We start from the raw sequence: 16,693 nt of genomic DNA, 5'->3' as shown, positions 1-16,693 counted from the left end.
CTAGAAATGAAAACTGTCATCATTTGCTTGCACTTTTCAAACCGGTGTGACTTTCTGTGTACTGGCGCTTTTTAAAAGCTCATATGAATCCAACACTGAAGACAATAGCTTTCAACCTACAGTATAGTTGGAAATGTTCTTTTAATGCTATGTTGAAAATCATATAAACATTTGACATGAAACAACATGACTAAAATCGCTGTTTTATGCCAGGTCTGTAGCTGATGTCATTTTGGAAAGAAACATTATCAGGGTTTCTGCGGGGTCTTAACCTATATATACTGTTGGGGATGTTTTTATCCACTCTGGGCTGATTTTGTGTCTTAATTTGGCCATCCTTTTTTCCGTGTTTCAGCTAGCAGAATGAGTTTTGGTGAAAAACCTTATTTTGACACATATTTTGAGAAAATGCTTTAAATAAAAAAAAAACTCAACAGTACACTGGACAAATTTACTACCCTTTTGTTATGCTCGGGATGAAAACATCCATTGAATTAAACTGCTGTAAAACTGCATCAGATTAATATTTTTCTAATTATTATGCATGTATCTGTTAATTAGCCTCAGTCCTGATCAGATCTTTACAGTAAAATGGCAGGATTTTAACTCTTTAATTGCCAAATTAATTAAGGATGTCACTGATTTAGTTAAAAAAAACACACACAATGACTTTTTTTTAATATAATAATTAATTGTGGACTGGATTTGTTTTTTCCTTTTTATCAAAGTCTTGAACATGTGAAACTAACATTGCCTTTGATGCACTGTTTTTTGATTGATTATGTAATTTACTGTTGGTAGATGCTTTGCTCACTTGACTTCCATTGTAACCACATTTTTTCGATTGCAAAACCATGACATCATATAATCATGCATTTTGGGAAGAGGTCAAATTTGTCATTTTTACTGTTGATCATCAGTTGGCATCATTAACCCTTTAGATAGGCCTGTGCAAAAAAAGCTTAGTTTCTGGATTTTATATGGAGTATAACAGCAAATTAAAGTGTGTGTGTGTGTGTGAGAGTGACCTTTACGCACTTTCCTTGATGTGTTTGAGAAAATCAAAATATGCATCTCAGCTATAAGAACTACATGGGGTAAATAAAAACAGACTGTGTATGTATGCACTATCAAATATGGTTGTAATGTAAGTCAATGGGGCAAAAACTGCCACCAACAGTAAATTCGGGAGAAAAAATGAAAATCTAAAAATGCATCAAAGCCAATGTTGTTACTAATCGTAAGACTGTGACAAAAGGTTAATAAGAATAAATTTTATTTTGTCATTTTGTGTTTTTTTTTTTAAACCAAATAATTTATGAATTTGCCAATTAAAGAGTTTAAATCCTGTCATTTTCTAAGCAATCTAGTCGTTTTGACCAGGACTGAGGTTGATAAACAGATTTACGCAAAAACATTTGAAAAAAATATTTATCTGATATGTTTTTACATCAGTTTAATTCAGTGGATGTTTTCATCTAGAACATACAAAAGGGTAGTAAATTTGAACAATGCACAAGGATTAAAATGTCTCAAATTTCAAAAACTACATTTTAGGCCTTAAAAAGTCTTAAATTGACTGAAATATTTTCTTGTAGGACTTAAACACTTTTAAACAAGTCTTAATTTTCATCTGTCCATGTCTCCAATCACCAACAATCCATCTCAAAAACACTTTCAACCAAACTCTATTTACCAATAAGTTTTTTAAATTTTTATGAAGAACAGTTACATTAAAAAATGTGATTGTACACAACTAGGTTTTCCTTGTTGTGACACATAGTTTAAAATATGCGGCAAAGAAATAACTAATTGGTATTTTTTTGGATGAAACTTTTTGGAGTAAACCTTTTCCACAGGACCAACCGGGACATTAGAAAAATCCTTAGTGTTTAGCTCTGTTTAAGTCTGGCATTTCATTCATAACAGTGTTCAAAAGTCAAAAATTTGACTTTGTAAAACCTGCAGAAACCCTGATTACGCTCATTATGTAATAACAATTTGTTTACAGTTGTTTGAAATTTTGCATGCCCTCAGGAGACTTTTATATAGAAAACAGCCATTTTTGGGCCAAATTTATTTTCCAATTCTATGTTGCAAATACGGAAGAAAGTCTTTGAGTAAATGATGACAATTTTCTTTTAAATATGAACTATGCCTTTAATGTTATTACTACAATAATTCTATATTAATGCACATTACAAACATAATATAATGGGCTGCATTTCCTGCAAGACATGTATGTGTATATATAAATAATGCTATTTAAACATACTTATCAATGTAAAAAGCTTTTGAGGCACACACTTGTAATGTGAAAATGCAGCCCATTGTTTCAAATGCATCATGGAAGTCAAATCTAAATGGTGTGTGTATCAGGGTGTAAAGTGAAACTACTGCAGCATGTGGGAATAGCTTATGATAGGAATTTGCCTACAGAAATTAAAGCTGGAACAAAAGACACTTAAAGACTAATTAAGACAGACACACATGGACAGGAAAAGCTAGAATGGGATGGAAACTTAAATGGAAAAAAAACACAGTTTAAAAACATTCATCTGCACCTAGGTCAAATTTGGGGATGCTAAGGAATTTGGAATAAAAGCTGGGAATGGTCTGATTCCCCATAGATGAACTAGGTTTCTTCATTGTTTCTATACATCTACAATTTAAAAATGTATATATTGTGCATTCAGATTGTTAAAGTATTCTCTGCGATATTATCTATGCCTGTCATCTATGGGAAATGACCATAAATGATGACTCTATCGGTTTTATGAAACCCATTTAAACAATCAGAGGATTCTCCCTTGTTCAATATGGGTTTAGGTGTCCATTGTTTGGTCACCTGCCCACCTTTTGTTTGGGCTAGACCTTCAGAATCATCTGCTATGTTCGTCTGCTCCGGCTGCAGGTCAAGCAAACAACACTTTTTTTTTTTTGCTTGCCAGAATTGTCATGGATTCAGAATATAAACGTGGCATTTTTACTCAAACAAAACCAGAGAGAAATAATTCAAACGAAAGAAAGAAAGAAAGAACTCAGAGTGTTTTAAACATCGTGTCAGTGTTTAGAAGGTGTTTGTACAAGTGAAAATGTAGTCTTACCTTGCTTGGAATCGAGACTCGTACTCCTCCAGCCCTTGCTGTGAAGGAAGAGAAGAAGATCTTTAAATCCAGCAGATGGCAGTAGAAGAACATGCACTACTTCTGAACTGCAGTATTGATGATGCTGGAGCTAAAGCATCTCTATTATAACTGGGAATAAAAAGGAGGTCATTGAGTGCATTCTGAAGAGGAGCAATGGGAAGAGCCAACTATGCGGTGACTTTAGGGGACCAGAGGAACACAGCAGTTGGGCATATCTATCCATTTACAGCCATGACAATAAATATTGAATGCATTAAACAGGAAACCCTGGGGTAAATATGAGAGGGTTATGTTCATTGCTGGCTTTATGTAACAAAGCCCTACTTCTGAATCCATGACAAAGAGTGATCCTTACCGCTATGAGATTGTGTTATATTTTACATACACAAGCAATCGCGTTCAGTAATGAAGTTTGCACTGCGCATTTGCGATTTTAAAATTTTTGGTGCATTAATCTAGTTAATAATATTATTCAGAACGTCATGATTCACACTCATTAAATAATTACTTTACTTTACATTCTTAGGAGATACAAAACACAGACGTTTCAGCACAATGTCTTCCTGAGTGTATGACACAATCCTGTCACTCCACCCTTTTATCCCAAAGTCAATCACATTACGTCATTAGTTAGATGACCACTCACTCAATAGTTTAAAACGATCTCATTTTCATTTCAATATACTGTAATTAACCTCACAAGAAATATGTCCTTCACCTTTAAAAGCATCTCCATTGTACAGGAAAACAATCATAATTAAAATAGAAAATAATCATCATTTAAATGAAGAATTGGACCTTTCAGTGTTTCTTTAATGTTTTATCGTTTATCTATAATATTGTAAATGTAATGATACAAATGTAATGATACAAATAATAAGATGAAAATGTATTTTTAATGTTTTGGACCGTCAGAATTTCATTGCATTGACATAGATATGAATAAGTGAATGATGATAAGTGATATGTTATTTTCCTGTACAATGGAGAAAATACTTTTAAAGGTGAAGGAAGTATTTCTTGTGTGGTTAATTACAGTTTATTGAAATGAAATTAATTTTTAACTATTGAGTGGTCGTCTAACTCTGTGTTTCCCAACCCTGTTCCTGAAGGCACACCAACAGTCCACATTTTCAACCTCTCCCTAATCAAACACACCTGAATCATCTTATCATAACATCAGAAGAGACTCCAAAACCTGAAATGAATGGGTCAGATAATGGAGACATCCAAAATATGTACTGTTGGTGTGCCTACAGGAACAGGGTTGGGAAACACTGGTCTAACTAATGACGTAATGTGATTGACTGTGGGATAAAAGGCTGGAGTGAGAGGATTGTGTCACTCACTGAGGAAGGCATTGTGCTGAAACGTCTGTGTTTTGTATCTTCTAAGAATGTAAAATAAAGACATACACAAGCAATACCATTGCAAAGAGGATTATTTTATTAAAGTTTAAAACAAGAAAAATCATGCAAGGATTTATCAAAAGAAGTGATGGATTTCAAATATCAAATGTTACATTTTCTTTGTTTTAAAGCAATGCTGGCTTCTGTTTCGATTAAAAATCCAGAAACTAATAAAGCCGAAGCATAGCTTTACTTTCTAGGGTTATGCATCCATCAGTGTTGGGCAATTTACTTTAAAAAAGTAATAGATTCCAGTAGTAATCAGTAATTTGTAAAATTGTAATCTGATTACATTACTAATTACTTCATGTAAAAAGTAATCAGATTACTAATTACTTTACTTTGAAGTTACTTTTAAAACATATAAAATACACCTATAAAGATCCTAAATAAATTGCAGCTCTTTCAGTAATTTAATATTCACTGAAAAATATTACAATGGGTTGATTACAGCAGCTTGACATATTCAAAAGACTTAAAGAGTTCACCCAAAACTCTTCATTCACTTGTTCCAAACCTGTTTGTCTTATTTTTTTTACACAAAAGAAGACATGAAAATCCAGAATATGAAAATCCACAACCATAGTATGAAAAGCACAGCAGTGTTTGGGTGTTCTGTGTTTGTCTGAGGTAATTAGTCTACCTAAATGTGTATATTCCAAAGTATGAAGCTGATAGGTCAGTTCTTGTCATGTGACTCGCAGTTTTCAACTGGGTGTGGCACAATATGCGCTCCCAATATGTGCACACTCGCAATATGTGAACAGCCCTATAAGCAGCTACGCTTCTCTTCACATTCAGATAATACCATCACTCCCGATCCTGCACAAAAATTCAACTTAGCCTGTTTAGGCTGAGTTGGACCGCCTTGTTTTTGAGTGCCGGTGTCCTCCTTGGTGACGAGTATTGTAGTAGAATGCTTTCTGTTCTAGTGCTGAACAAGTTGCTGGTTGAGTTAAAAGCAGTTGAAAGTTCTTTATACTGCATTTCACATCGATGTTTTTGTTTTTACGGACAATGAAATTAAAGTAATCTCTGTATTTCCATTGGAGAAGCAGCCACTATCGACAGCGACCATTTTAGCTCGAGTTCTCCAGCAGTTTAAAAGCGCATGCTTATTAACTGACATTGCAGCAGAAAACCTGATTTAAAAGAAGCATTTTTTTCTTCCCAAAAACGATATTTGTAACGTAAGTAAGGCAATTATATTGACTATAGTAACTTTAATCAAATTACACTAATTTAAAATGTAATTCGTTACATTACAGCGTTCATCAAAAATGTAAATAGAATAGTCACACGTTACTCTGGCATTTATGCATGAAAATGCATTTTACAATAATGCACAATTAATATATTTGATTTGTATTTATTTTAATAGCTTTATATATTTTTAAGTAGCACACCAAGACATATTCCAGTGTATTTGCCAATAAAGGTGATACTTATTTCATTTTGAAGTGGAGACCTCCACAGACACACACAAACACACTCTTTCTTGCTGCAGTTGCTTCTTTTTGGTTTGTCCCCACCTCAAATCTGTCTATTCACAAATCTCAAAATGGCCTCTCAAAGGGGCATTTAATCAAACAGGACAGGCCTTTTTCAATGTGGGCTCAGCTTGCTAAAATAACACTTGGCCCCCAGTTGAAAGTGATCCTGGTTTAGGGTAATGTCCTGGAACGTCCTCTATCCGGTTAACTGGAGATTGGACTGCTCTAATCGAACTGTCGCACGGCTATATTTCAGCATGTCTGATAAATACGCATGAAAGGTGATTAATGCTTCGCTACTAATGACATTTTTATAGAAAGCTATACTAATATATACATATAACTGTCAAGGTTAATCTCTGTGTACATAATGGTGCTGCACTGAGGGTAGACAGGGTGTGTGATATCTGCTTACTTGTGAGAATCCTGGCACTGCCACGCTGTACGGTCTCTGTCGGCTGTGTGCTGTGCTCTGCTGCTGGGCGAAGCGTGTGGGCATGCCATAATCAGGCGTTGGCAATGCCATCTCTCTCTCCAGAAGATTTCCTGTGCTGCTGCTCCTGTTATGCTGCAAACTGTAAACACATACAAACCATTAAAGTCAACATCAAATGCCATTTGCAGCTCATTTATATTTTAGAGCAGCTAGCTATGTGATTTTTTTCATGAATGGCGAAATGGCATTTTATTGCATCGCGAATTGACCGGATCAAGAAAAGTGGGTGGTGCGTGCTTAGAATGGAGACAAAATGAATACTCTTTGCACAACGAATGTTTCAATAGCTGACATTAACATTATCCAAGTGACGTCAGTGGAAAGTCATTTTAGTGGAAGACATTATTTTCTCTTAAAGGTTACTAGGACAGTTTTTTCTTTTCAATAACATGCACCAGTGAATAAACCCAACAAGATTACAAACATGCATGAATAAAGTAAACAAGGTCACATCTGAGTCATCATGCCAGCATAAGAGGTGCAGTAGGTGATCTGCCTAAATGTTAACCAGTTAGCATAAGATCTTTGAAACACAATCCCTCCCCTGTCGCCCAAAGCCACGCCTTCTGATATCATGAACACGCACATTGAATCAATCAGCACCACCATATTAGCCAAAGTACAAACGGTGCACTTGAGAAACACCTGATCTCGTATCCCTCCTAATGCTCATTGACCAGGCGGGAACCTTGGGCTCATCTATCTCCGAGCTCAGGGTTCTCTCCCGGGACAGCATGCCAAACCTGCTATCATAGTTGAGCATTATCTAAGTGTGAACTCTTAAAAGTAGTTTTAAAACATAACATTACCTGTCTAATTTTTCAGTTTTAGTTTTGCCTTACCCAAAAAATAAAAATACATATAAACACATTTAGATCATTTACATTAATCATTACTATTGGAATGTGAAGAGACTTTCAACCAGCACAACAAAAACTGACAATCACCTACTGCACCTTTAATGCACATGCATGGCTTTCTCAATGGCATGTTTTAAGGTGTTTTTCTGCTGATGAATACAGTTCAGTAATTTGTGATTCTTAGGTTGTGCCAGCGCACCATTAAATGACATTTAGACATTGAAAGGACTTTTGTAAACTCATTAATATTCAGACAGACTCACCTGACATGGAGTTTATTACTGTCTGGTTCTGCAATCACGCGTGTGTAGGAGAACGGGAACCAGCCTCTCCTGTTAATATGAAAATTGAAGCAGATTCTCAGACTTTCATGATCAAAAATAATCCTATGCATGTGCAGATTTTGAACCACAGGATGCTTACATTCTGTTCTTCTCGTTTTCACCGTAGTGCCAGCCGTCTCTGGCTTCAGGCACGAGCAGTGTGATGATGTCTCCTTCTGTAAAGCTGAGGAGTGTGCTGTTGTCCCCGGCGGCGTGGGAGAAGAGGGCCTGAACACGCGTCCGTCCATTTCTCTCCAATCCAGCGGTCATCGAGCTTGACCTGGGCAGCGTCTGTGTTTCCGCTGGGGTCAGAGGTTAGACATGCATATTTAGTGATTGAGGGCTTATAAGTCAATGCATATTTCAGGTGTTTAATACATTCGTATTTATGTATTTAAAACTAAACAAAATGAGCCAATAACATTTTTGGTGCATGTGAGGGTGCTTTCACATCTGTGGTTCGGTTCATTTGGTCCAGACGAAGGACAACAAATGATACATTGTAGCATTTTCTGCCGTTTTTGGGTCCTTTTCACACCACACTGATTGCTTTGGTCCGAACCAGTTGAAAAGAACCAAAATGCAGTCTTGTGGCAAAATCTACATCACTCATTGGCCAGATGTTATTGAACGTATTTCTTAAACCGCTTTTTGATTGGTCAGAATTAATGTGTGGGAAAATGCCAATAGAACTTCTGCAACTAAACAAACTGGCAGACACAAAATGTCCCTTTACTAAGGAGAGAAGACTGCGCTGGCTCATTGTATCCCTGGTCATAGTACACTATATAGTTTGTATACATCACTTTAGACAAATTATACATTTTGAGAAAGAAGCATGGCTGTGGCTGGAAAACAATGCTTTAATGCATTGCAAACGGCGAAGGCGCATCCCAAGTCACTTCAGGAGGAGGCGTAAATTAATTTAGCTAAACTGCGCCATGGTCATGTTCTGGAAATATTACCAATGATCCATCAGGTAATTTTTTCCCTCTTTCTTGCTCTCTCTCTCTCTGTTTAAAATTGTTGGTAAAGCACTGTCAACAATTATTTTTCCTCCACATCCCATAATGCACAACGCATCGGACTGCAGCAGCTGGATTAGTCCAAAAAGGCTGAGTACTTTTTGCGGTTGGGTCTGTTTTAGTTCGGATGATGTTCTCATCCAAACGAACCGCTCCATTTGAAACCGTTCATTTTAAAGCTTTGGTCCGCTTTTGGTGCGCACTTGAGTGCGATTGCTACATTCACACCTGCCCAAATGAACCACACCAAAACTAACACCAGTGTGCGATTCAACTGAACTAAATAAGGCAGGTGTGAAAACACCCTGAGAATCATTATTTGAATCGCTCCCTTAATTCAGTCACATAAGATTTTATTTATTTAAGGATGCTGCCTAGGTAAGCAGTAACCAATTAGAAACAGTTCGGTTGAACAAAATTAAATCAAAAAATCTTGTACAACACTCATTAAGAGAGGGTGCTTAATTCTACTGCTTCTTAAATCTACTTCCCTCAAAGAGAAGCTATACCCTTCACCTATTTTCTATCCATTTTTAAAGCTGTCCTCTGTATTCCCACCTGTTCTGCCCTGTTTTCATTTCCAGCAGTGTTTGCCCTGTTATTGTCCACTCACTACTTTCTCAAGGAGAGCAGAGTAAGAATAAACGCACAGGTGTGAAGACAATGACACAGCTACAGACACCAGTTTAAAATAAAGTTGAGAACTGAATAAACAGCAATGAAAAAGTTAATGTGACGGTCTGAGACTAGAGTGCAGTGGGAGGTGATTCACTTATTGCACTGTAACTTTAACTTACCCAGAGTGTTCTTGGGCTTTACTGGAGCAACCTTGCGGACCGGAAGGGTGTTGGAGAAGCTCTCTCCACCATGTCTGTGGGGCTGTTGGGATTGTTTCTCGTGTGCGGCTCTGGTCTCCATCCAGCGATGGTAGTCTTCTCCTACATGAACTCCAGAGCCATTCACTATGGGGACACTATCTGCTCCCATCATCCTCTGCAAGAAAGGCACATTTTTTTATAAATAATTGAAGGGGCCTTAAAAAGATCTGAGTTCAAAAATCCACTCCGCGGTGCGCATTGACAGACACAACCAGTATTATGTGAACTTGTGCTTTCTTGTGTGCTTTTGACATTACTTTGTGTGTATTTGACAGGTCACATGAAAGAGAACGTTTGACAGTTTTACAGCCAGCTTTCTGGGAACGTCCTCTCAGCGTGTCTCAGCACTGAGAAAGCTGTATATCAGGAGTTTAAACTGATAAAGCATAAAAAAGATGCAGATTTTTTTGTGTTGTCGTCAGAATATCTGAGGTACGCAATGTAAAGGCTCCGCCCTCTTCTGGAAAGGGGGGTGGGGAGCAACTTTTTTGCATTAAAAAAAAAAAATGTTTTTGTAAAAACACACAATTACTCCATGACAAGTGAAATGATATATAAGGTATTTTGAGCTGAAACTTCACAGGCACATTCTGGGGGGTTTCTGGTACATCTTTAAAATGATTTAGGACACTCTTTAAGACAGAGTTTCCATGTGTAATTGAATCTGTTATAGCAATTTTATCTATTTTCTTGAATCTGAACAAACATTTTTAAAAGCAAAATCTGTCTTATTCATGAATATTGATATGAATGTGTAAATCTCAATATATTTATGTTTCTCACTATTTGAAAACCCATGTTGGCAAATTAAGGATAACAGACCAAATACAGGCTCTCTGTTTGAGAAATATATACTTCCACTATAGTTGGAATTGGGGATCAAGCCAAAGTAAAACGAATGAATGAATGATATATACTTCAGCTTAGTGGTATAAGGGATTACAAATCTCATGGTTCGAATCACACTACGGTTTTTGAGTCACGGATTGAACCATTTTTCAGATCAGCAAAAAAAGGGAGAAGACAAATGTCATTTGCTTACCATTTAGACAAAAATATTACTGCAAAAACCATTGGTTTTAACAAACAGAACTTAGAACCTGTAATTTTAATAAAAATTAATATCAAGAAAGAACCAGCTGAAAAGTGGAAAATATTCAATGCGAAAAATGATCTTTACTACTGTTGCTGATAATGCTAAATATAGATATCTAACATCTTGTACAACATATTAAATATTAATTTATGATTCAAAAATTCACACATAAAACTTTTTATTATATGTGTATCATTTTTGAAAACCTATTCAGTGACATAATTTTGATGGTTGTTTGTTGCCACCTTTTGGTTATACAATGTAATTGCTACAACATTCGCCAGCGTCGAGTTCCATTAAACTGTACCATAAACATCAGTGTTTATATCTGAACTATAAAATGTTCTCCCAGTAGTTCTGTGTTATTTAATAGTTTGTAACTTACTGAAAAAGTGTAAAAACTGAATCTCTCTCGATCGAAGATTAGAATGCAGCACTTTGAAGGATTAATAAACATATGCAAATCATTATCATTTATCATTCATGTTGCACGGGTTTGAATTGAGATTACGATCTTTTAATGTTTAATTGTGCAGCTTTACACAATGTATTAATGCAGGCTAAACAAACAGTGACAGAAAACACCTTTAATTAATAGCCTGAAAGCATTTAGGTCCCACCACAACTTTTTCTGTCATCATTATATTTTACAGGGGTGGAAGACCGAATGCTTTCATACATGTTATTTGAATGATGTGGGAGGCGATCTCTCTGCAATTGTTATAAATGTTGGATTAACCTACAAGTTCAAAAAAAGTTATTGATCCACGGGTCACGTGCGTTCCGAACCATGGGTTGTGATCCGAATGGATCATGGATCAACCATGATCCATTACACCCCTACTTCAGCTATACTCTATGCACCAGCTCTGTGATGATAATCTGTAAACTAAAGAGAAATGCAAGTGCCAGCAGGTTTCTAATTATTCTTTTCACAGCACTGTGGTCATTATGAAACTGTATTTTAATGACATTATATCCTTCTCTCCTTCCTATGGCTGTAAATGCCTCCCTCCTACACCCCCAAACACCCTCAGGACTTAATTATACACATCATTAATGCAGCCGTTTACAAATCTTCCAGCTGCAGTCGAGACACTCGGTGGCTCACAGTCGTGTTTTATTTGGACCACACAGAGTTTTGAACTCACCGACTGTTGGTTCCCCATGAGAGCTGCGAGCTCAGGTGGCACGGGAAGTGGCTTTGCCCCTGGGATGGGGTCTGAGATGGTCAGGTTAGATTTGGAGGTGTGATGGACACTGGGTCCCAGCGTCCCCGCCACTCCTGAGCCCATCTGCTGAGCCAGAAGCATCGCCCGCTCTGGGAGTTTATTTGGGTCGGCACATGCTTGTTGCCACAAAGGGATCTTCTGTGTCAGCAAGTCTCTGCCCTAAAAACAAACCAACAGCACCAAAACTACTATTAGCACCCAGCAGGAGTAACACAAGCTTTACACACCTGCAAATGCACAGTTTAGATTAGTCCATGTGGGCAAATAAGGACAACAGACTCCCAAAATAAACATCCGCTTCTGCATAGCGGAGGTTTGAGGGTGAGCTCTTTAACTGATGGACTGATAGGGATGTGATAAAGTGTGATAAAGTGATCCCTCCTCACTGTCCACGCTTCTATGATGCTCTGAGACATCCCTCTCTATCCTGACAAGCTGCCCTCCCTGTAGGTTGAAGCCTGAAATAGCCTCATTACTCTGCCCCATGCACAGGCACTGAGTCTGGCTGAACGCTATGACCAGAGCTGAAGGAGGAGAGAGATGAGGAGCGCCTGGAGACCTCCAAATGTAGAGCGCTGGAAGAGCAACTTTATCTTTAAACCCTTTTCAGTAATTCAGATCATCTGTTTGAGCAGTGCATGGGTGCTTAGTTAAAACACAGATAATCCAGTTTTCAGAGGGATGTGACAAGAGATAGTTTACCCAAACATTTTAATCATTTATGCACACTCGTGTCCAGTGTTGAGGTAACATTATAAGTAATGTAAGTTGCGTAATATTACATTCTAAGTAACGAGTAAATTAACGCATTACTTTTTAAAAATAAGTAAAAATATTCACTTTTTACAAAATGTAATGTGAGTTTCTTTTTTAGTTTAGTTAATTCACTTTTAAAAATAAATTACTCAATTTAATTGATTGTAGCTACATTAAATCCCTCACACAATGAGAGCATGCTAGAACATACAGTAAGGAAGATGGCAGAGCCTTACAGTTCTGTGATGAAAATATTCTCATTATTTTGAACATGGACAGTGATTTTACCAATAAGACAAAAATTACAAAAGTAGCAAACGCATCGCAGAGATCAGGCCTCAGCCAGGTCACAAGAAGTAACGCAAAAGTAACGTAATGAATTACTTACCATAAAAAGTAACTAAATAACACAACTAGTTACTTAGGTATCTCAATATTGCATTACTTTCTAAAGTAACTTTCCACTAACACTGCTCATGTCATTCACGTCAGTATCTACAATAAAAACACCAAGCTCTTTTTATTGATCACAAATAAATTGTTATAGTGATTCTAGATTTGGCCTTATTTTACATGTACATTTAAAAAAGATATGTCATACAAATTGTGCTTAAATAATATTTTAATATATTTGTTTTTTTGTATCTTTACCGAGACTGAGAAAGAAAAAAAGAATGTTACTAAATATTTTAAAACTGCAACGATCATCTTGGCTGTCAAAGAAAATCTTAAATCTCATTTGCATTCACATTCAAATAAAAATATTTTTCTAGATTTGGATTTTTTTGGGTTGTATGTGTGTGGTCATTTGAAATTGCAGAAAGGAAAAACGGATTTGAGAATTGAACAGATATTGTAATAGTATTTTCTGTTTTACAGAAAACAACAGAATTTGGTTCTGGAATATAGTTGAAGGATAGTTCACCCCCAAAATAAATCTGTCATTGTTTACTCAACATTTACTTGTTTTAAACCCTTATGAGTTTCTTTCTTCTGTCAAACAGAAAATAAGATATTTTGAAGAAAGCTGGAAACCTGTAACCAATGACTTCCATAGCATTTGTCTTTTTTTCTACTATGGAAGTCAATTGTTACAGGTTTTCAGCTTTCTTCAAAATCTCTTCTTTTGTATTCAACAGATAAAGGAAACTCCTAAAGGTTTCTAACCACTTGAGGTTGAGTAAATAGTAAGCAATTGTATCCCTTTAACTGTACTTGTGCTTTAGGGTGCAATGTTAATTTAACATATAGAAAGTATGATTAAAGCACTAAACATTGAACCAAATATCTTGATTTTAAATGCATACTTCTATGAATCATGGTTTTCACAATCAAGACCTTTCCTCTAATCTTTGTTCTAAATTCTCATAATGCCTCTGCAGTCTCCATTTGGCCAGCGCAGATCAGTACCTCTTTTGCTAAACCCCCGTGGTCCTTTTCTAAGTCACGACCACATACCACCCCACCCAAAGCAATTATCACCGTCCTGCCTGCCAGAACACCTGCAGACTCTGTCACGACCTCACTGGGTTCGTAAAATCAGAAACGCTTGCACCATTTTTATTGTGTTCAAAACAATTGGCAGAACTTAGTCACCATGAAAGCAAAACTAAAGATCCTATTTTTTACAGAAAATTGCAGGGGATTTTTTCACTGAAGGTTCCCTTCCCTCCAACAGCCTGCCATTTACAGAAGTTAGCAAATGACTGATACAATCAATTCCCTATAAAGTCCCAGTGTGCATTTTTTTCTTTCTTGTTATAGGAAAATGTTTCACTTGCGTATGTGTCACAATAGGAAAGAACCATAGAGAGCAATTTCTGTTTCCACTTTAAAAGGTATGACAGATTTTGTGTATAGTCAAAGCTCATTAAACTATCGCTGTAGATGATGTTGACATATTAACATGGTTCTTAAAGGATTGTTCACCAAGAACATTGACGTTCTGTCCTAATTATTCAAATTTACTCACTCTCATGCCATTCTAAACTTCCATGACTGACTTCTTATGTAAAACACAAATGCTGATTGAAATTAAAGTCCTGAACTATTATTTCCAAAAGGTCTAGCTCACTGTTGTAGCTCTTAAATCCCTTTCATTTAAATCACAAAAACGCAACTTCAAGACATGTTGTGCCAGTTTTAAAGGACCCGTTTCCACCTTGTATTAACATGGAGATTAAGTGTAACATTGGATTAAGTGTTTAGTTGACATGTACTACAATTTCCACTTTCTATTAGCATGCATTAAAATACATCTCTTGCAAATTCTATGGGTTTCTATATCATCAAGAACATTCGATGCTAAAAGCGAAGAAGCAAATGAGATACAAGAGATTTAGATATAATAATAATAATAATACACACATAAACGTTTACACTTCTGGCCTCTTCCTCATCCAAAAGTATTTTAAGATCATGTAAAACGTGAAGTGAATGGTACAAAAAGAGTAAATATTCTACCAAACTTGATCTCACCCTATGTTCCGTGGAAAATTAAACAATCGTGCAAGTTTGGAAGGATTTGAGTCAATGTGCATTTAGTTTTGGGTGAACTTTGAGTTTTAGATAATATTTGGAGGCCAATGACCAAAGCTAACAGGCATGTTGCCATTTTGAATTCCTCAAAAAGTTGCTCCAAGAGGACTGATCTTGCTGGAAATATGTCTAAATAACTTTTTATATAAAAGAAGTGAATTTAGAGTACACAGCTGTGTCCAAGATTGTATAGTAGGTACTTATTTTGAGGAGTAAATGTTGTAATTGCTCCATAAGCACTAAAATCTACTTTCACAATGTTGTCATGGAGGTATTTTTTAAAATCAGACAAAAGACTTTCGCCAACCTGATATCACCAAGTAGGACATGTTGCTAAATTACATCTATGTTGATCCTGGAACAACATTCCAATCAGCCAATCAGAATTAATGGATACGTTTATCATTTATGTTAAGTGTAGGCCTACGGTTAGGTTTATGCACTTCTACTTGATTGCTATCCCACTGTTATTCCCCTCTGATTTTGGGATAATTTGCAGTTTTGGTTGGGATTAGGGGTAGGGAATAGGTATGGATCATATTTTCCAACAAAAATGATGTTACAGGATCAACATAGATAATCCAGGATGGCATCCTACTTGGCAAAATCATGTTGTGCTCAGACTTTAGTTACATGCGGTACGGAAATTTGCATGTTCAGATGCCCAGATACCCTTTAAGTGTATACATTTTTATTTAGATGATTTGAAGGACTCTTTTGGTTTGTCTTTGCAGTGGTAAAATCTCTTAGTCATCTGAGTGCGAGAGAGTCTTTATACTCTCTTTGTTCCTTCTGCTCTCGGTTGCAGTCGAGTGAGTAAGTATCAAGTACCATTGCTATTGCATGACTGGCGTGGGTGATGGCGTTAAGATCCAGCAATGACAAACTCTGGCAGATGGTCAGTTCAGTTCACGTCACTTTTGTTCTTCCTGTTCTCATAAAATTAGGTGAGATATGGCTAGTATTACATAGAATAAAATTTTACCCAATGAAAATCACCTCTTTGTCTTTGTCTCTAATGGTTCTCCATTTGCATGCAGAGAAATTTCTTCCTACACATACATGAAAACAGTGATTATCTTCTGAACAGTCTGTTCTTGTAAAAGTGGGCCACTCTCTGCCTGGCCCTCCCTTTCCCTTTTCCTTCTCTTGCCATCGTTGCTCCCAGCACTCTGTCTATCACCAACTCTGAAGTGTAGGCGTCACAGAGGAGTCAGCGCTTACGTGGGAATGACTGGTGTTCTGCGTGCTGGTGAATCCACCAGATATCACAGAATCTCGGGTCTATTTTTGATCAATGTGTCCTATAAAGAACGATCATCCTTTGCTGCGTAATGGTGGTTGATCTACCAATTTCACCACTTAAATCTCCTCGATACAACTGATAAGCAATCAAAGGTACAGTAGTCTTGATTAGATATTTTAATGAACTGTAAAA

At 36.6% G+C, this 16,693-nt stretch overlaps 1 protein-coding gene across 6 annotated transcripts in view; it reads right to left on the bottom strand.

The window, feature by feature from the left end:
* The window catches only part of baiap2b (BAR/IMD domain containing adaptor protein 2b), an 81,008-nt gene that overhangs the window by 10,409 nt on the left and 53,906 nt on the right, over window positions 1–16,693 (bottom strand). For 5 of the 6 annotated variants that reach the window (XM_056469687.1, XM_056469684.1, XM_056469682.1 and 2 more), the window contains 6 exons: window positions 11,881–12,120; window positions 9,553–9,748; window positions 7,831–8,032; window positions 7,671–7,739; window positions 6,467–6,626; window positions 3,108–3,145 (listed from right to left, as the gene is read on the bottom strand). In XM_056469687.1, the coding sequence (XP_056325662.1) occupies window positions 3,108–3,145; window positions 6,467–6,626; window positions 7,671–7,739; window positions 7,831–8,032; window positions 9,553–9,748; window positions 11,881–12,120 (905 nt within the window). Of the gene's footprint in view, window positions 1–2,856; window positions 2,909–3,107; window positions 3,146–6,466; window positions 6,627–7,670; window positions 7,740–7,830; window positions 8,033–9,552; window positions 9,749–11,880; window positions 12,121–16,693 lie in introns of those variants that run through there. The other variant, XM_056469685.1, reaches the window with a different exon arrangement.

This window comes from Danio aesculapii, chromosome 12, assembly GCF_903798145.1.
Source record: "Danio aesculapii chromosome 12, fDanAes4.1, whole genome shotgun sequence".
Lineage (NCBI taxonomy): Eukaryota > Metazoa > Chordata > Actinopteri > Cypriniformes > Danionidae > Danio > Danio aesculapii.
The sequence above is the reverse complement of the archived record's forward strand: the minus strand, read 5'-3'. Positions and strand labels throughout refer to the sequence as shown.